General features: G+C 44.0%; 1 protein-coding gene across 1 annotated transcript in view; it reads left to right on the plus strand.

Moving 5' to 3' along the window:
- LOC126101278 (protein FAM13A) overlaps positions 1-22,190 on the plus strand; it is a 141,873-nt gene that overhangs the window by 8,779 nt on the left and 110,904 nt on the right. Inside the window, exon 2 of the mRNA XM_049911960.1 lies at positions 3,212-3,424. Within this exon, the coding sequence (XP_049767917.1) occupies positions 3,212-3,424 (213 nt within the window). The remainder of the gene's footprint in view (positions 1-3,211; positions 3,425-22,190) is intronic.

The raw sequence follows: 22,190 nt of genomic DNA on the forward strand, positions 1-22,190 counted from the left end.
CAGGTTCTTGAAAATCAAAATATCCACGGGTGTGCTGCCGGTCTATAGTGTCCAACGGGCACAATATTTCGGCGATCATACATGTCGCCATCATCAGGTGAACTGACGGACTGAGCTCCTGTGAACGTGCCGGCACGGAGATCCGTACGCTATGGCTGCTCAGAGGGAACTGAGCAGCCATAGCGTACGGATCTCCGTGCCGGCACGTTCACAGGAGCTCAGTCCGTCAGTTCACCTGATGATGGCGACATGTATGATCGCCGAAATATTGTGCCCGTTGGACACTATAGACCGGCAGCACACCCGTGGATATTTTGATTGTCAAATACGCCAGGAGAAACTCAAGAATCACAGGTTCTTGAAACTTTGTAAGTAGGCTCTCTCGGGATAGTGCGCGTCTATCAACAAGAGAGTGCCAGTTCAAATGAAATATTTATTCCGGAGACATATTAAGCCTCAACTTTATCTATGATAATGAATACAAGCCGAACCAAGTAATTAAAATCTATACCAATGCCAGGATTCGAACCTGAGTATTCTGCTCAATTGGTAGATGCACTAACAACTGCACCACCATGGCATTGCGGTTAACACAGCTGTACGTATTACTCTAGTATGTCGCCCTCCTCCAATACTGATATAAGTTAAAGAAAGGGGACATAAAAGTGGGCTGAGGTGTGAATTGGGGTTGTATTAGGCAGGGAGAAGTACTAGGGTAATTAACGCACCTGCTTAGTGAGCACCAGGCTCAAATCCTGACTTTGGTACAAATGCTAATTGATTGCGTTCCCTGTATTTATTATCTGCCAGTTCAGTTTCTTCAGCATCTCTGTGACACTCTTCCACAGGTGAAACAAACCTGTGACCATTCGTGCTGCCCTTCTCTGTATGCATTCAAAATATCTCTATTTGGTATGGATCCCACACACTTCAGCAGTATTCCAGAATGGGTTACACGAATGATTTTTGGCAATCTCCTTTGCAGACTGACTGCATTTTTCCAGGTTGTTGTGTTGTTGTGGTCTTCAGTCCTGAGACTATTTGATGCAGCTCTCCATGCTACTCTATCCTGTGCAAGCTGCTTCATCTCCCAGTACGTACTGCAGCCTACATGTTTCTGAATCTGCTTAGTGTATTCATCTCTAGGTCTCCCTCTACGATTTTTACCCTTCATGCTGCCCTCCAGCACTAAATTGGTGATCCCTTGATGCCTCAGAACATATCCTACCAACCGATCCCTTCTTCTAGTCAAGTTGTGCCACAAACTCCTCTTTTCCCCAATCCTATTCAGTACCTCCTCATTAGTTATGTGATCTACCCATCTCATCTTCAGCATTCTTCTGTTGCACCACATTTCGAAAGCTTCTATTCTCTTCTTGTCCAAACTATTTAACGTCCATGTTTCACTTCCACACATGGCTACATTCCATACAAATACTTTCAGAAACGTTTTCCTTGCCAGTGCCAGTGTACATTTTATATCCTCTCTACTTCGACCATCATCAGTTATTTTGCTCCCCAAATAGCAAAACTCCTTTACTACTTCAAGTGTCTCGTTTCCTAATATAATTCCCTCAGCGTCACCCGATTTAATTCGACTACATTCCATTATCCTCGTTATGCTTTTGTTGATGTTCATCTTATATCCTCCTTTCAAGACACTGTCCATTCCGTTCAGCTGCTCTTCCAAGTCCTTTGCTGTCCCTGCTAGAATTACAATGTCATCGGTGAACCTCAAGGCTTTTATTTCTTCTCCATGGATTTTAATACCTACTCCGAATTTTTTCTTTTGTTTCCTTTACTGCTTGCTCAATATACAGATTGAATCACATCGGGGAGAGGCTACAACCCTGTCTCACTCCCTTCCCAACCACTGCTTCCCTTTCATGCCCCTCGACTCTAATAACTGGCATCTGGTTTCTGTACAAATTGTAAATAGCCTTTCGCTCCCTGTATTTTACCCCTGCCACCTTTAGAATTTGAAACAGAGTATTCAAGTCAACATTGTAAAAAGCTTTCTCTAAGTCTACAAATGCTGGAAACGTAGGTTTGCCTTTCCTTAATCTATTTTCTAAGATAAGTCGTAGGGTCAGTATTGTCTCATGTGTTCCAACATTTCTAAGGAATCCAAACTGACCTTCCCCGAGGTCGGCTTCTGCCAGTGTTTCCATTCGTCTGCAAAGAATTCGTGTTAGTATTTTGCAGCTGTGACTTATTAAACTGATAGTTCGGTAAATTTCACATCTGTCAACACCTGCTTTCTTTGAGATTGAAATTATTATATTCTTCTTGAAGTGTGAGGGTATTTCGCCTGTCGCGATAGTGTACGTCTATCATCAAGAGAGTGCCAGTTCATATGAAATATTTCTTCCGCAGACATATTAAACCTCAACTTTATCTGTGATAATGAATACAAGCCAAACCAAGTAATTAAAATACATACCAATGCCAGGTTCGAACCTGGGTATTGTGCTCAATTGGTAGATGCATTAACAACTGCGTCACCCGGGCACTGCAGTTATCCCAGCTGTATGTATTGCTGTAGTATGTCGCCCTCCTCCAGTACTGAAATAAGTTAAAGAAAGGGGTCATAAAAGTGGGCTGAGGTGTGAATTAGGGTTGTATTTTTTTGTCTCTCTCTCGGCGAGACGTACTAGGGTAATCCGTGTAGGTGGGTAAGCAGCATTGATTAACGCACCTGCCTAGTGAGCAGGAGATACAGGCTCAAATCCTAGCTTTGGTACAAATGCTAATTCATTGCTTTGCCTGTATTTATTATCTGCCAGTTCAGCTTCTTCAGCATATCTGTGACACTCTTCCAGAGATGAAACAAACTTGTGACCATTCGTGCTGCCCTTCTCTGTATGCATTCAATATCCCTATTTGGTACGGATCAAACACACTTGAGCAGTATTCCAGAATGGGTTGCACGAATGATTTTTGGCAATCTCCTTTGCAGACTGCCTGCATTTTCCCGGTATTCAAGAAATAAACCAAATCTAGCACGTGCCGTACCCACGATCGAGCCAGTGTGATCATTTCATTAACGAAGCGAAGGGCACACACCTCATCTGCCGTACCACTCTTCGAGCGTTTGAGTAGTTATGATTGTGGGAAGAGCGTTTGACTGGTAGATGAATGACTGTGGACACAGGGAAATTACAGCAGCTTTAATGATGGACGCAAGTGACGTGAGTGTATTTGGACGCAGGCCCACTGTGCGGCGTACTTTTCCGGCCCTGCGCGGGCAACCCGAAGCTGGCGGAGCGACTTAGGGCGCAGCTGGAGGCGGCGGGCGACGCCGACTTGGAGGCCGCGGGCGACCCGGCGACGGCGGCGCAGCTGCTGCGCGCCTGGCTGCGAGAGCTGCCGCAGCCGCTGCTGCCGCCGGCGGCCGTCGCGGCGCTGCTGCGCGCGCACGACTGTGAGTACCTGCTGCTGCCCTTACCGCTTCTCGCTGCTACAGGGGCTGCCCAGAAAGTAACAGGCGTTTTGGTCTAATGCGGCGATAGGCGGGGCCACAGCCGCCTTCTCTGGTGCCATAACGTTACTCCCCGCAGTACGCATCCAGCGGTGGTAGCGTGTGGGCTGCCTCTGCTGGTTTGCTTTCTGTCACGTGTTAAAATGGGCGCTGCAGTAGAAACTCCAGCCACTTGCGAGGTGCGTTCTGTTATTAGGTTTTTGTTGGCAAAAAACTGCAAAGCAACTGAAATTTGTCGCGACCTATGTGACGTATACTGAAAAGGAATAATGAGTGAAAGCCGAGTGAGGCAGTGGTGTATTGATCTTAAAAATCGCCGTATGCAGAGAGGACCTCAACGGTAGGCCTAGCCTTCTGACTAACGGACTGTTACAGACTGCCTATTGGTTTCTGGTTTCTGGTTCGGGTTCTTCGGCCGAAGTTCATCTAATGATTTTACTGACGTTTCGCCAGCACGACTGGGTGGCATTGTCATAGCTTCACCCTCCATTGCCGGTGGTGAACTGGAGCCGAGCTTGCGGCCGCAGACTATATGTACCTGGCGCGCCAACGTCCCAGGGCTTCTCCGCGGTCATTTTCGGTGCGGTTCTCCTCTTGCTACCTGAGACGGTCGTTCGCTGCAGAACGGGAAGCCAGGATCCGTTTACCTTAAGGCTTTCCTCTTTCTTGTTGAAACTGTTCGCGTGTTTTTGTATTTCTACAGCTTCTCTGAAGAAACGCGTATTATAGTGCTTCTCTACAGCCCCAGGTAGGGGCAGGAAGAGAAATCGGCAGTGGCAGAGCACGCACTGAGTGAGACCGACCACGTAATAAAATTCGCCGACGCGGAAATTCTGGCTGTAGAGAAGCACTATCATACGCGCTTGTTCAGAGAAACTGTCGAAATACAAAAACATGCGAACAGTTTCAACAAGAAAGAGGAAAGCCTTAAGGTAAACGGATCCTGGCTTCCCGTACTGCAGCGAACGACCGTCGCAGATAGCAAGAGAACCGCAACGGAAATGACCGCGGAGAAGCCCTCGGACGTTGGCAAGCCAGCCAGGTACATATAGTCTGCGGCCGCAAGCTCGGCTCCAGTTCACCACCGGCAGTGGAGGGTGAAGCTTTGACAATGCCAGCCACTTATGCTGGCGAAACGTCAGTAAAATCATTAGATGAACGTCGGCCGAAGAACCCGAGACAGAAGCCAAGAAGCAATTTGTCAACAAGTGGCCACGAAAGCCTTAACAATTCTGTAAAATTCGTGGAAATCGCTGTTTCACGATAAGAAACTTTCGCTACATTTTCCCCAAATTTAATGGAGTTTAGCGCATGAAATTACGGCGGAGGAGCTTAGTTACCACAGATTTTGTACTTGGCGGGTTCCTAAAATACTGTCGGAAGACCACAAGTACACTCTGCAGCACTGACCTTCCTCGAACACTACGAGAAAAGTGGTAACACCATTATCTGTCGTATTGTTAACAGCGGACGAGCCTTGAGTGAAGCGTATAAAATGTAAAAAAGGCAGTCGATGGAATGGGGACGCAAAAAACCAAGGCAGTGTTTGCAAATGCTGTCAGCAAAAAGAATCATGGCTACTCTGTTTTGAGACTATTTAAGGATATGATTCCCGTTGATTTCCTTGAACGCAGCATAACATTTAACTCAGAGGTATTGTCAAACACTGACCAAGTTAACGCGGACGATACAAAACAAGTGTCGGGGAAAACCTTGCACAAAAGGCTTTTTCACGACTCCGCACGTCCACAAGCGGCCGATTTTGACCAAGAGCTGTTACGGTTTTGGATGGGAGGTTTGATTATCCACCATACTGCCCGGATTTGACGCCTAGCGACTACCACCTCTTTGCAGAAGCGAACACATGGCTCGCTGCACAATGCCTTGATACTGACGCCGAATTGGACGCCGGTATAAACCAGTGGTTCCAATGGCAGGTGTTGAAAAACTTGTGCCACAGCGTAACCGCTTTATTTTAATGGGCAGTTGTATAGAAGCCTAGCTTAAGAGCGTGCCTTTGAAATGTTCATAATAAAATTTGTTTTTTCCGTGTTGTTAATTTCCTTATTTTAAAACTTCTGTTATTTTTCTGGGTAGCCCTCGTATACACGCACTTTAACAAGATGCCAGTAACACAAGAGCCGACCTTATTCCACCTAAATAACAAGATTCCCCACGTAAACCTTAACACCGACTTCAGTGGAGCACAATTATATCACAGTCCGCATCCTAAATATAGCTACACACCAGACAAAGCAAGGAGACATTACCATAATCTCGTATAACGCCTCTAGCCCAATAATGGCATCAGTTCGACGAGGAAGACTCTTCACACGTTCCTTCAGCTGTGACACAGCGAGCTGAATCCTCTCGTTTAGGATTAGATTCCGTACGTCTGCCAAGTTGAGGAGACGTTAATTTCTAAATCTACGTCTGTACTCCGCAAGTCACCACAGGATGTGTGGCGCAAGGTACTGTTGGTGCCACTGTCGCTTATTACCTTTCCTGTTCGAGTTGCGAATGAGCAGCAGGAAGAACGATCGTCGGTAAGCTTCTGTGGTGGTGGTGGTGGTGGTGGTGGTGGTGGTGGTGTATGAATAGGGCGCTCAACAGCGAGATCTTCAGTGCCTTTACTCAACTGCTGGGTGGCGATTGTATGTAACATATAGTAAATCATACAATGTAATCCTTAGATACCACCCCTGGGACACTATCGCTCATACACAATCAATTTCACACAGGACACCAAAAGATGTATGCCTGAAGGAGGGTTCGGGTTTAAAATACGCAGAACGTAACTGCACAACATGTAAGATAATGTAACAGGAACTGTGCCTGGTTGCTCAGTGGAAAATAAAAGATGAAGCAACCACCCTGGAAAAACGCTAAACTCTGTTTGGGGTCGAATGTGTCTAATTTTACCTCCATGGTATTTTTCGCGAGATACAAGGTGGGATCAAGAAGCAACAAGAATTTTTCTAAACTTTGTTGGCTTTATACATTCGATTTTCAATTATTTATTTATCTTCTTGGTACATATGATCGTGATAAATATTTCCATTTTCATCTGTTCTGAATATTTCGTTTATTCCAGAATGAGATTTTCACTCTGCAGCGGAGTGTGCGCTGATATGAAACTTCCTGGCAGATTAAAACTGTGTGCCCGACCGAGACTCGAACTCGGGACCTTTGCCTGTCGCGGACAAGTGCTCTACCATCTGAGCTACCGAAGCACGACTCACGCACGGTACTCACAGCTTTACTTCTGCCAGTACCTCGTCTCCTACCTTCTAAACTTTGCAGAAGCTCTCCTGCGAACCTTGCAGAGAAAGGATATTGCGGAGACATGGCTTAGCCACAGCCTGGGGGATGTTTCCACAATGAGATTTTCACTCTGCAGCGGAGTGTGCGCTGATATGAAACTTGCCCGCGAAAGGCAAAGGTCCCGAGTTCGAGTCTCGGTCGGGCACACAGTTTTAATCTGCCAGGAAGTTTCATTTTGTTTATTGTTTACAGTCAGAAAGGTTATACATGTTTTCCAATACTTGGCGAATTTTTACTTTCGAAAAATATGAATCTAAGAATCTGCATGAAGTTTTGCTTGAAAATATGTAATAAACTGCGGCACCGCATTTGAAATGTTGACTGTAGCTTTTGGCGAATCCACCACGAGAAAGACAAGAGCTACGAGTGATATAAACGTTTCGAACAGATCGAGAAGACGTTGAAGACGACAGCCGACCTGGACGCCCTAGCACATCAGTTACTGACGACAGTGTGCAAGGAGTAAAGAAAATGGTTCTGGAAAATCGCCAACTCACCATCAGAGAGGTTGCTAATAAGGTCGGCATATCCTTTGGCTCACGGCAAGCAAGTTTTTCAGGTGTTTTGGGCATGGAACGTTTAGCAGCAAAATTTGTTCCGAAATTGTTGAATTTCGCGTGGATATCACTCAGGAATTGCTGAATGAAGCCTGCAACAATCCAGAACTTCTCAAGAAGGTTAGGCTTAGAACAGATCGCGAAACATAGGTATACGGGGTATGATGTCAGAAACCAAAGCCCCATCGTCCCTTTGGAAACTACCTGAAGAGTCAAGACCGGAAAAAAATTCGATAAGTTCGACCACATGTGAAGGCTTTTCCCACCGTTTTTCTTTTTTTTCTTTTGTTACAATATAATATGGAGTAATGAGTTTCTTACTTAAGATCATACTATCAATGACGAATACTACCTGGAAGTTGAGATCTGTTTGCGTGAAGCAATCCGAAAAAAACTGCCAGAATTGTGGCAAAACCACTCGTGACAATGCTCCCGTCTACACATCAAGATTTATTCGTGATTCGCCGGACATGGCCCCATGCGACTTCTTTCTATTCCGGCGGCTGAAGAGAACCCGGAACGGACATCGTTTTGCCGCCATTGATGAGATACAACCGGATCGCTGAAGGAGGTGAACACCATAACGAAAAGCGAGTTCCAGAACTGCTTCCAAGATTCGAAAAAGCGCTGGCACCAGTGTGTTATATCTGAGGGGGATTTCTTTGAAGAGAACAAAGGTGATTTTGAAGAATAAAGAAACGTTCTTGAAGAAAAACAAAAATTCCCATTACTTTTTGATCACACCTCATATACACCAACCGTCCCAAAAGTTCAGGGACTAATTTTACTCCTGGCCTATAAGCGACATTGGAGCAGTAGCGTAAACAGCAGATGTGTATTCGACCAGGCAGCTGTGAACAGGTAGTGTTAAGTACTGGACGTGCGGCCCTAGTACATCAACGTTATTGTGTCACAAGTCGCTATGGAGAAACGAACTGAACATCCCTAAATAAAGTATTCAAAATGTTTTCCAGAATCTTTTGAAGAAGGGGAAAAAACTTCGTGCGTTGTTTGCACCGCGCACCGTGTCTCCCGAACAAAAACAGTAATGCGGGCATTTCATTTCCGGAACAAAAAGTCACGGGTCCCCATACATGCTGATTTCAATAGTAATCTACCACCAATCGACGAATCCACAAGTTCACGTAAAGCGTCAATGCTGGGATGGCATAACCAACATTCAAGCCAGTGCAATACGCGAGTTTAAAAGCGTCCGAAAGGTAGTGTGTTCTGACATTTCACATGGATGTATGAACGTTTTGTGCGTTGTACTCAAGTGGAAGAAAGGGGAGGGTGTGGAGAGACTATATAGAATACCTGAAGCATTAAAATCATCTCTTAATTTTCCTCTATTTTGTATTAATCCATTATCGAAATCTTTTGTAATGCCTAGAAACGTAAGAGGAAGCAATATATTTCTTCAATCTTCCAGGAAAATATATTCCCGGAATTTTGATAGTAAAGTATACCCTGATAGAGAACGCCTCTGTAGTAGGATCTCCCATTGGAGTTGTTTGAGCATCTCCGTGGCACTTTCCCGCTTACTAAATGAACCTGTAACGAAACGCAGTTTTCTTCTGTGGCCTTCTCTCTTTCCTGTATCGACCGTATTTGGTGCGGCTTGCAGACTGATGAGCAATATTAAAGTATTGACCGAACGGGGGTCGACGTTAACCTTTCAGAGCGACATATTTTTCAGAACGATGGATGACTTGACGGAGACCACGTTTGTTGAAGACGTTATGGTTATTCAAGAAAGGTTCCATGCAAGAAGTAACCTCGCTGTCACTCTGTAAATGGCTGCCACACTATGGCTTCTTCATCCGAGAACAGAGAAAGAAGCCATTGTGTGCCGTATCACACGATCGCGGGGAATGAGTCAAAACTTATAGCCCATAGTAGCAACATGTGTAACTGTGTCCCGTATAGAACTAGCAGGGGCGCTGGTGGGGAGGAAAAACTCCCCTTGGACAGTTTCCCGCGACACTTCCACTATATAGCCTCACGTAACCTCGTCAAGAGATTCGGTAGTACGCACCTGTTACGGTTTGGCAGTGTCGAAGAACACTCAGCATCGCCTTTCCCGGTGATTGTTGGGTCTTCGCCCTTTTCGGTGGTGATGATTACCATGTTCCCTTTGCTTCCCTTGGTCTTTTATCTTGGGGTCATAGTGATAAACTCAGACAGTACTCGTCCGTGGTGATGAGGTGGCAAAAGAAGCCATCTTGATTTGCCCCACACAGCTGCAATATTTTCAATGCTGCCGCAAACGAATTACCGTATAGTATTCCACTTAATCCACGGGGTGTGCCAGTTCGTTTCGTGTCGCCTATCGTCGTACTACGGTAATTCAGGCTAGAATTTAAATGTATACAAGGGCTGCAGACATAACCTGCAAACAAACAAATACGTAACTTTATATCTTTTGAGATGATAATTAAAATTGTGTTACTACCCTTCGTGGCTTAGAAGTCATATGATAACTGAAGTGCCTCCTCCTGGCATTTTGTTCGTGGAACTTGACAGTTACAACATGTTTCCCATACCACAACAAGTTTTGGTGGCTGCTAATACCATTATCAAAAAACGCTAAATACGGGGAAAGAAAGAATTCGTGCCCCTAATAACAAAATTTCGATTGAGTTTAGATTTCCATTACCTACACGAGTCACATCGAATATGCCTAGAGCATCAGATATTTTTTTCAGTTTGAATCGCATATTTTTAACGTCATTCAACGAACTCTGCACAACACTGATACTACATACCGCACAAAAAAATTAGTCACCTGCGTATCACATCAGGCAGAGACCGTTTCTTGCCTTCATAATGGCCTCCCGGCAGTCCGAGCAAGAAGATGAACGCACACGTTTCTTTGATCGCCCACTTGAAATGAACTCTTGACACACTGCGGTTGAAAGGTATCATTGGTCAGTCGGTGCACTTGACGAACTGCACCATTTGAAAACAGGCAAAATGGCGACTTATCTGACAATACTACACTTCCCCAGTCAGCAACTGTCCAGTTTCTGTTGCTGGGCCCATTGAAGCCCCACAACTTTATGCATCGCCGCGAGCAATAGCGATCTGCGTGGTACACGACTCAGAATGTCAATTCCATAAAGTTGCTTTCATAATGTCGATCGTTATGTGGTTAAAATGGCCCTGTGTTCACTGACAGCAACAGTTCCTACGAAGTGTGGGAGAAAAATAACGAGACAGTGTTTTTATCTACCACAGCTTTCTTTCTTCTTTCCCAAATAGTAGTATTGTCCACTTCAGCGTAGTACGCTTCAGCAGCTATACACTGGCGCAGTCGTTGTTCCCAGTTTTGGCAACAGCGCTGAAAGGTTTCAACTAGTAGGGCTTTCAACATGTTGGTCACACTGTTTTGAATAGTCTCCAGAATCCCAAAAGGACGTCCTTTTAAGACTTTTTTAGTTTCGGGAAAAGAAAAAAGTCACAAGGACAGATAAGGTGAACAGAGGGGCTGTGGAACAATAGAAATGCCGTTTGAGGTAGTGGCCGTGTGACTCGGGGCGTTATTATGATGCAGCATCCACTTGTGTGCAATGTCCGGTCTCACTCTATTCACCCTTTTAATGAGCCTTTCAAGGACATCTTTGTAAAACACTTGGGTGACATTTTGCCCTGGAGGAACAAATTCTTTATGCACTATACCCCTAGTGTCAAAAAAGCGGATCATCATCTTTGATTTGCGCAGCTTTTCTCGAACGAGGAGTCGTCTCAGTGTACCACTCCCCACTTTGTCTCAGGTTCTTACTCAAAAATCCAGTGATCACAAGACTGAACCATTCGTGGTCATTGGCAGTCCGAGCAAGAAGATGAGCGCACACGTTTCTTTGATCGCCCTTTGCTCGGTTGTGAGGTTTTTCAGCACCATTTTGGTACAAACCTTTCACATGTGCAAAACGGCGGTCAAAATTTGATGTACGGTGAAAGTGTTCAACAGGTGACCTATCATTCTTATTGTTAAACGTCGGTCTGTATGAGCTACGTTCATTTTCAACACGTTGTTCCGCCTTCCAAAAAGATTTGTTCCAGCGAAAAACTTGTGCTCTTGATAAGAGATGTTGCTAGTAGGCCTGTTTCAACTTTTCAGATGTCACACGCGCGGATTCCCCAAGTTTAACACAAAACTTGATGGCATAACTTTGCTCTAATTTCCGCTATTCCATTTTCTTAACACTTGGTATTTGCAGGTGGCATACTCCCCCCACCCCACCCCCACTCATTTTATAGCGTATTTGTCTTCTACACCACAAAAATATGTACGGCTCACTCAAACCACTGTTTCCCATTCGTTGTAGAGGGCGCTGTAATCAACAAAAATAAAATGTGCCTGTTTTTGCACTTAAGAACCGACGCACTTGATTCTTCATTTCATTTACAGTGTAAATGTAAACGTTTGTGTTCTAACGGTTGATATTTATGTTCTCAATTTACTTTAGTGTTGCAAATGTGTTTGTGCGGTACAGATAATATGGCTAGGCATTGACATGTCCGGCAAATAAGCGACTAGTGTGGTAGTCTTCTGTTCCGTACTGGTTTGAATGTTTCGAGCCCCCAAATCATCGGAATGGTTGATTTCGGTGGCCCCCTCGAACCCCGCCATCAGGGTGACTAATGTAGACGTGTGTTTTCATCCAACCGCCGTGGCTCTCGCGATGGCCGCTACGCAGCTACCGTCGGAATATAAACCAGAACCGCTGTAATGAGGTAAAACGCTCATTAAGCGATAGTTACAGGCGCACCTGCCATGGACGCTCATCGAAAACAAGCACCTCAATGATGATGGACAAAGGAGTCAACGATATTGAGCAGTCTGGTGGAACAGAAAACTATTACACCCATGTCGTCGTTTCTGGATGACGCGAAAGGTAGTTAATAACCAGACATCGAAACGGCTAACCATTTTTGTACAATCAAATTTGTAATCTAAGTTAAATTTCGAACATTAATACCACTCTTTAGAAAACAAGGTTTACATTTACATCGTAAATGAAATGTAGAATCAAATGCATCAGTTCTTAATTGCAAAAAGATACAGACTTCATTTTTGTCGATTGCAGTGCCATGACGGATGGAAAACAATGGTTTGAGTAAACCGAACGTATTTTTTGTCGTTGAATCCAAATATGCAGTAAAAATTTGGGTTCCCATTTGAAATTGGGAAACTGGCCCCGCCCACGCAGGAAGGGTGGTTAGGAGGTGGGCACTTGTGACACAGAGAGGCGTCCCCCTTTACTAATACTAACTTTTCACCTATAACATTGTTTTCGTACGTTGCCTGGTTTTCGAGATATTTAGTTGTCTCAAGTTAAAATGAACGCGCTGCATATAAGCAGCTTTCGAATGGAAATAAAAGGTAGAATCGATATAACCTATTCCTCTAAAGTGAGCGCCGGAGGATGCATAGGGTTCCAACATTAAATCCCCACCCATGCGTGTATTATTTTTACACGTGGTGCACGAGAAGAACGAATGTCGTCACGCTTCCACATCGACGGAAAAGTCTTTAATTTTACCATCACAGCCAATACATAGATCTATATACAAGAGAGATGTGTTACTAATTATCGCGGAAAGTATACTCTCTTTATGCACACGGGCTGCAGTCATGAACTGTGCGGCTGGTCCCGTCGGAGGCATGGGTATGTGTGTTTGTCGTTAGGATAATTTAGGTTAAGTAGTGTATAAGCTTAGGGACTGATGACCTTAGTAGTTACGTCCCATAAGATTTCACACACATTTTTTGAACATGCACACGGCTTTCTTGCAGTGCGTTTCACTGGAAGTCACGAAGTCTTTCTATGATCCCTTCAAGAGTGGTGACTGGATCTGTAGAGGAACAAATTGTGAAACTTATATTCATACCGGTCAACAGTATGATGAAATTACCCCCAAAATTGATCTAAGTACACTGTATATAGAGATTTTTGTGCTGTTAATCTCTTTTCATTTAATTCTTGTAGGACGAGCGGTGAATATTGTGTCTAGCAGATGAACAATGTCATACCATGTCTCATAAATCAAGAAACCTTTCCCCAGGAGGGAGCATGGGAACAATATCCGAACTATTTAACTGTCATGTATTTTTTCTTTCTGTAATCGAAGTTAAAAATGTATCCTCATCGTGCAGTTAATCTGCGCATCATCGTGATAAGACATTATTATTATTAGTACTATTATTTACAGAATGCAGCTTCATTACACCATAGTAACATACAAATAACGCAAATGGTAAGATATTACATGGATAACACCTAGTAAAATATTATAGGGACTTTCATTCCAAGATGAAGATTCTCAATTTCCGTGAAAGTGTCTTGGCGAGGAAATTGGTGCACCATTCAGACACGGACGTGGAGTTTTTGGATATATTTTACCATCATATAATTCGTCGAAAAGTTATCGTTTTTTATCCTGATATCGAGAGTCATTTATTTGACGTACAGACAACATCTTTGATTTAGTCTCCATGTGCGTCATTGGTGTTTGGCGGTAGGTAGACTCCAAGGTTTTCCATATCCGGATGAAACCGGGCAGCTCGCTGCTGTCACCTTGCTGGGATTTGTGGCATTCTCTTCACGTCTGCTGTACTCCTACCACATTGTCGTTGGGCTCAGACACCTCGAAACCTTATCTCGAGCAACAAAAGATGTCAGCTTTGAACTTCAAACACGAGCAGTAGCTGGCAGTCTCCTGCCGGACCGAACTGGTTAGAACGTGTTCCATCCGCTTTTAAATTTACGGCCGTGTTTTGCATGAATGTACAGAGGCAATTCAAACAATTCTCTTGGATTGTCTGCCATTACAGTCTCTATTTCGTGACTACACATTCTCTGATTATTGTTCGATCTTTGAGCGTGAACGCGTGCTCATCATCGATAAAAATTCTGTCAGTCACTCTGAAACAGCGTAGGACATCGTCGTCTGCTGCAAAACGATGGCACCTTTCTGGGTAGATAACTCGTTCCTTATTAACGAACCCAAATACAGTCATCGTTGCTCACAGCCAGTACAGATGCAAACAGTCGGCCAAATGAATACTACAGCTAAGCGCCTTGTAAGGATTGAGATAATTACAGATACAACGGTAATTGTGCGAGACAAAGATGGTGGAGCAAATCTGACGTAGTGCTGTTGGGGGACAACTCTGGTATTCGTCTGGAGGACCTTACGAAAACTATGGAAGACGATAGTGATGCTGGTCGTCGGACGGTAATTGTCACGTTAATTCTCCCCATTGCTTAACGACGGCACTATCTCATCGGTTTGTAACCGGGTTGAAGAGCTGAAAAAGTTAGGACAGGTAATGACATTTAGGATAAACCGAACTGTACGGTCAACATATAAAACTGTATTCAAGCGGACAACCGTTTTGCCGCATTTTGTCTTCCTTCGAGTTAAGTACCAGCTTATTCAGTCGTTACGAAAATATTTATAAATTAAAGTCGAATCTGAATAATGGTCCCACTTTTCAGTATTCCCCTTCATAGAGCGTTCCGAGACTGAAAAGCTGCGATAAGTTTTAGTACGAAAGTTACAACCAAACGGGAAGCAGTCACCTAAACTACAGATTACAATACGGACAGCTAATCAATTGAGCTACCGAGCATACAAATAAGAACTGAATGTCTAAAAGTCGCGCGGGCTTGCAGTTATGCAGAAGTGTTCTCTATTTCCTGACGTGACCGTCGATGCATTCCTGATTGTTATCTTCTCTATCGACGGCATGGAACTCTTAATAGACATTATTGCCAACTCAACTGGTAAATCCGCGTAGCATGTGCAGATCGAATGGTTGCTAGCGCAGATCTACCCAAAAGGGAAAGGGATCTGTAAAATTAAATTGTTTATTGTGTATGTCCCATCCTGATGCAAGCCTTTAGATTAGACACTACTTCCCCAGCTTGCCTGTTAAGTTGCTACTGACTTATTCTAGTAGATTCTCATTTGGCTCCATGAGATTGATTTGATCCCATTATAGCCGTCCGAAGTGTTTATTCGTAATCTATCCTCCTCTATAACTGAGGTCGCTGCTCTGCTCTTGTGCGGTGGCGCTAGGCTCTGTGGTAGTTCTAATCTTGGTGGAGAAAGAAATATTAATCGCTAGTATTTGGTCGGCAAGAGGAAGAGAAGTAGCAGCATAATCATCTGTAGTATTTGGCCGGCAAGGAGGAAGAGACTGCATTATGCAGTTCGTGCCTTTGTGCATTAAATTAAACTAAAATCATGTGTATCATTCTCTAATTATGTTTCCCACCGGTCTGAAAAGTAGAGTTCCTAGAAAAACGGGTTTAAAGTTTTGGGTAACATTTTTTGCAGGTAAGTTAAATGCACCTTCAGTCTGCGTTCCCTGGACTATACAGCAATCCTTCCAGATCCAAAAGGAGGTCTTCCTCCGTGTTTGCAGTCATGGCGGTCTTTCGGGCCTTTTGGCAGCTTCAGTCATGTGCTTTTCTTTTCGCTCGACTAGCTTTTAATCTGCTTTTGTGCGGAACTTATAACAGCCTGGTCCAATCTGAAGTTTGAGCACGTTCATAATTTCGATAATGTCTGTTAGGCCATCATTCAGATTACATATCGCCATTTTTTTTCCCTCTGTGAACGCTTTTGGGAGGCACTTTTTCACATAACGTCTTACAACTCCATAATGGAGTTTCTGGCGAACTTGGGATGAATACAACAATAAAATAGACATCCCAGGGTATATTTTAAGGAAAAGAAAAACAAAAATCATTTTTAGAAATTTTTAAAGAGGAGTATCACTTAAGGAAGTAATATAAAGCTGTGTGTGTGTGTGGGGGGGGGGTCCACATGTTTGTGATCTCCTCCAAACCTGTGGATCGATATCAACAGAAACAGAATACCTCAAGAATATTAACATTTTAGGGTTTATAACCTGCTACCTCTAATAAGACCAGAGATATGGGCAAAAATGTGTTTATGCAGCCGCTGGCATATAGTCTGTCCTGCACACCAGACATGTTAGGTGGGAACAGCATTGGCCTGATTTATCAACCTGCTTTGTATGGCGGCCTGTAGGTCAGGGACAAATAAATGATTTTCAAGCCCATCGTGTGCAGCCTCCCCTTCATGACAGCTGTGTTGTGGGAGTAGTATTGGCCTGCTTTACTGAAATTTATTGCAGGGGCTACAAGTGCCAATGAGCACAGCTGGAGATTGGTTGAGATGATAGAGCAGGGGATGGCAGAGCGGGGAAGAGAAGGAAATGGACAGAAAGAGGGAAGGACAGGCAGATGCTTTGGGCAGGTGGAAGGAGAGGGGGAAGGCAAAGATGGAAAGAGAGATAGGGAGGATGATATGGTCAAAGGGAGTAGCAGGAGGATATGGTGAGGGGGTGAGGAGGACGCAATGGAGAGATGGAGGCAGTGGGGAGGAGGAGATAGACAAATAGAGATGGGAGGATGGGGTGTGTTCAGTGTCAGTGTCGAATGCATGCATATATGGGTAAAGCCACTGGAAAGAGGCTTAGGCAGAGCGACTGAAGACATGAATAATCTACAGTTGAAACGTCCCCTTTGAACAATTTATACATGACTGTGCTTAAACTGACACACAATATTTTTTTTGCGCAACGCAATCTGACTTTCAAAAATCCCTACAAAGGAATGGCCCTGACTAACATTAAACTATACCTTTCAGAAATCACTTACCTCACAAAAATCTTCATTACTCGAACTACTGCAATACAGCGAGCGCCACTACTGCCAGCTAAATAAAACATTCAAACTACGGAAGGCACTAACTACTGATAGGGATAGTTAGCAAATGAAAGATATTAATAGAGAACAAACAATGTATTTACCTTAATAGTCATAATATATATAGCAGTTCATGACAAATTACAAAACTCCGCCATCTCTCTCCCCACATCCACCACTGCTGGCGGCTCACCTCCAACTGCGCAACGCTACGCGCTGTTCACATCCAGCTGCCGCTGCCCAACACTACAATGGCAGACAACAATGCAAACTAGCCACAGACTGCACACAGCACAGCCAGTGATTTTCATATAGAGCGCTACGTGGCATTACCAATATAAAAATCTAAACAGCCTACTTACACAGTCTCACTACAGGCAAGTTCATTGCTGTTAACTGTAACTAAATTATGAATGACTCTTGCAGTATTTCCTTAACTGTATATATGTTTCATATTGATCATGTATTAGTAGACATGTTCCTAGGCAGGTTTAGTCCACACGTAAGCGTCGAAACTTAACAGGTAGTGTTATAGAAAAGGCAACGTTCTTCTTGTGAAATGCTGTTTGGTACAGTTAGAGCATCAGTATTTCACGCAAGGACAAAAAGGCCGATATACGAAACAGTAGTTCTTGAACCGACCCATTGAGACAGTTGTTCCTCCATTACGGCACATGTCAGTGGAACAAGAAAGAGCGCGAATAGTAATTGTGCAGTGCACAGTGGCTTACATAGTAAGAATACCGAACCCGCTACAAAGCTGGTTGACACAGTGTCTCAGACATAGATCTGACATCATGGAGAACTGAGCATCAAATTGTCAGTTACAAGTGCCGACAGTGTTCTTTCGTAGAGGCTCATCCATCCGTTTCCAGCTCACATGGCGCATTTTCACTAATAACCTCCATACTGGTCGAATGTCATCCTTACCTTTATTTTATTGTACATGGTGGCATTCGGTAAACCATAAAATTATGACTTATACAGTTTGTAATTGGGTTGATTGTATGTTTGTCTCCTCCTCCGGTTTTCCGTGATGTACACCTGCATAACTGGATGACCGTGACGAGTTTTGAGATACAGGCATAAGCGTCTCAGCAGCCTGGGGGCGGGAGGGGGGGCGGCAAGGACGTCTAGCACATCCTACGTGCTTACCCCCCGCCCCTCTAGGTCTGACTAGTGTAGTGGCCGCCTCGGTTACTGACAGCACTGGGAGGTCGTTCCAAGATGTGGCAGGCGGCGAGAGACATCACAAACTGCCGATCAAAAGGCCTTCCCGTTTCTTCTGACAAACAGGCTTCAGGCCGACAAAGATCCTGAGCCATATGCAGTCGCTTGTCCTGTTTCAGAAGAAGTCTCTCCGGGCATCACAGACGGTGGGATAACTGGTAGCTGGGAGCCCCAACGTTAGGCCATAGAGATATGGCTGCCAAGTAACGGAAAATGTCGTGTATGCAGTCTGTTTGCATACAGGGTGCTGTCAGCTACAGGTAGTGGCTCATGTCGGTACTAATGATGGTGCCGCTTTGGATCGGAAGAGTGTCTCTCTGGTTTCGGGTGGTCTTCTGCAGTGTTGATGACAGATGGTCTTGCTTGTGAAATGAAGTCAGAAATCACCGTCTGTAGCATCGTCGACAGGACCGACTGCGGACCATTGGTACACAGCCGAATGGAGGGTCTGAATCAGAGTCTTAGACGGTTCGGCAAACGTATAGGCTCCACATTCCTCGACTTGCGCCATGCATGCATGTCCAAAGGAACAGGCTCTGCGGCGACCACAGCCGTTACGAAACACATAAAGTGAATTCGCAACTGTGAGTAAGGACTACAATGAGCTGTAGAATGGAATGACAACAAAAGTTTGTGCCGGACGGGGACTCGAACCCGGATTTCCCGCTTATCGCGAGCGGTCGCCCTACCATTTAGCTATCCGTGCACGACTCAGGGCCACACCCAAATCTCCATATGTTGTAGACGCATGTTTGACGACATATGGAGGTGTACACTGCTCTGTGTTGCACTTCTTGTGCTTGGTTCGTTCACTGTTTCTTTTTTGCTTTTTTTTCACAATTCAGTACACCTTCTTCATGTTTTAATGCTAGTTCTTCGTTCAGCTTTGGATGGTTTGTTCTCTGGGCCGTCTTACCATTAAATCTGAGGGGGATGGGATTGGGAGTTTCCCTTGTTAGTAAGTGAGGGGGGGGGGGGGCCTTTACACACTAGAGGCGGATGCTGCAGCAGTGTGGAGTGGACTGGGCGGTTATTTTAGGTTAGAGGATGTCGCGAAAGTACAGGAAGGCCTTCAGTCTCAAAGGGTTCAGGGCAAACACAGGGCGAGGATAGACAGTTTGTATTGTAAATTATAGTAGCTTTGTTGGGAAAGAACGAGAACGCCAAGCGCTGATAGAAAGCACTGAAGTGCAAGTCATTATAGGTATTGAAATCTGACTGAAGCCGGAGATAAGGTCAGCCGAAATTTTCACAAACGACTTAACGGTGTTAAGAAAGGGTAGATTAAATACAGTTAGTAATGGAGTGTTTATTGCTTTTATAAGTTGTTTACCTTGTAATGAAATTGAAGTAGAGAGTTGCAGCAAGTTAGAATGGGTAGAAGTTTTACTTGATAACCAGATTAAAAAATTGGTTCGTTTTACCGATCCGATTCGATGATACAGTTGCTGAACAATTGAAAGAATATTTTGAGTCTCATTTCAAGTAGATATCCCGCTCATACAATTATAGTTGGTGGTGACTTCAGTCTACCCTCGATATATTGTCGAAAATACATGTTGAAAGCCGGGACTAGGCATAAAACATTGTTCGAAGTCGTACTAAATGCTTTCTCCGAAAATTTTTTTGAACTAATAGTTCAGGAGTCCATTTGAAGTGCAAACGATTGTGAAAACATACTCGACTTCTTCGCAACAAATAATCCTGAGCAGATAGGGAGCATCATGTGGGATACAGGGATTGTGGCCACAGGGTCATTGCAGCGAGACTGAATACCGTAACATCCAAAGCCATCAAAAATAAACTCAGGAGATAGACTTAAAAAATCAGATAAAAATACGCGTGACGTCTCCCTAAGAGACAACCTTCACTCATTCCAAACTAACTGTGGAAGCGTAGACAAGATGTGGCTTAAATTCAAAGAAATAGTTTCGACGGCAGTTGAAAGATGTACACTTAAAAAATTAATAGGAGAGGGTAGTGATCCTCCGTGGTACACAAAACAGATCAGATACTGTTGCAGAAGCAACGAAAAAAGCACGCCAAATTTAAAAGAACGAGAATTTTCCAAGATTGGCAATATTTTAATGAAGCTCGAAATTTACCGCGGCCTTCAACGCGAGATGCTTTTAATAGTTTCCACAAGGAAACTGTGTCTTTAAATCTGGCAGAAAATCCTGAGAGTTTGTGCTCATACATAAAGTACATCAGAGGCCAGACGCAGTCAATACTTTCAATGTGTGATAGCAATGGTAATGTTATCGATGACAGTGTCACTAAAGAGGAGTTAGTAAACATATTTTTTTCCGAAATTCCTTCACCAAAGAAGCCGAAATATTTCAGAATTCGAATTAACCACAACTGACAATAAAAATAACTGAGTAATAGATATCCTCGGTGTAACGAAGCAGCTTGAATCAATAAAGGCAAGTCTCCCGGTCCATATAGTATACCAGTTAGGTTCATTTCAGAGTATGCTGATATGGTACTTCCATACTTGGCAACCATATACAATCGTGTGTTCGACGAAAGATCCGTACTAAAAGACTGGAAAGTTGCATGGGTCACACCATTACTCAAGAAGGGAAGGAGGAGTAACCTGGTGAATTACAGCCCCATATCACGCACATCGATTTGCAGTAGGTTTTTGTAACGTATACTGTGCTCGAACATTATGAGTTAATCCCGAATAAAACGCTTATTGACAAGTAGCCAGAATACAGAAAATATCGTTCTTGTGAAACAACCCTTGCTCTTTATTCGCAGGAAGTAATGAGTGCTGTCGACAGTGTCTCAAATTGGTTCCATAGTTCTAGATTTCCAGAACGCTTTTGACACCGTTTAATCAGATTGCGTGGCTATGCAGTATGCTTCAGTTGTACGACTGGATTCGTGATTTCCTGTCAGAAAGCACGCAGTACGTAGTAATCGAGGGAAAATCTTCGAGTAAAAGGGCAGTGCTATGTGGCGTTCCCCAAGGAAGTATTATGTAGGTCCTCAGCTGATATTAATCTATATAAATTATTTAGGAGACAGTCTGAGCAACCGTCTTCGATGTTTTGCAGAAGATGATTTCATTTACCGTCTAGGGTTATGCGAAGATCAAAATCAATTGCAAAATGATTTAGATGATTTAAAGAAGATACGTGTGGTGCGAAAAGTGACAGTTGAATCTAAATAATGAAAAGCACATCCACACGAGTACCAAAAGGAGTCCGCTAAATTTCGTTTACGCGACTAATTACGTAAATCTAATGGCTGTCACTGCACCTAAATAGTTAGAGATTACAAATAACTCAAATGCGAACGATGGCATCGATAATGTTATGGGGAAAGCGAACCAAAGACTGCATTTTATGGGCAGACCACTTGTAAGATGCATCAGATCTACTAGAGAGACTGCCTGCAGTACGGTAATTCGTCCTCTGCTAGAGATTGCTGTGCTGTATGGTATCCTTACCAAATAGGATTGACGACGGTCATCGAAAAGTACATAGAAGGGGAGGTCGTTTCGTATAACACGAAACAGGGGGAGAGTGTCGCGGACATTACACGCGAGGCAGCGTGCGTGCTTAGTTGTTCGGTCGCTGGTGTCAGTCATTTTTGGTGTTTATGTACGTGCTCGCATGTGCACAGTGTTCAGGTTCTTTGTTCCCCTGTAGACAGACCCGCACGTCAGAATTATTCTCTCTTCCGGGGCTCCCCGGTGGTATAGTTACAGCTGTGCCGACAGCGGCGGTTCACAGGGTTGTCTCATCCTGTACAGATACAAACCTACTAATTGTCATGGCAATGTTGTTTCAGTAACTGCGGCGTATGTCAGGGCAACAACCACGTAGACGGCGT

The sequence above is a fragment of the Schistocerca cancellata genome, chromosome 9 (genome assembly GCF_023864275.1).
Source record: "Schistocerca cancellata isolate TAMUIC-IGC-003103 chromosome 9, iqSchCanc2.1, whole genome shotgun sequence".
NCBI classification, from domain to species: domain Eukaryota; kingdom Metazoa; phylum Arthropoda; class Insecta; order Orthoptera; family Acrididae; genus Schistocerca; species Schistocerca cancellata.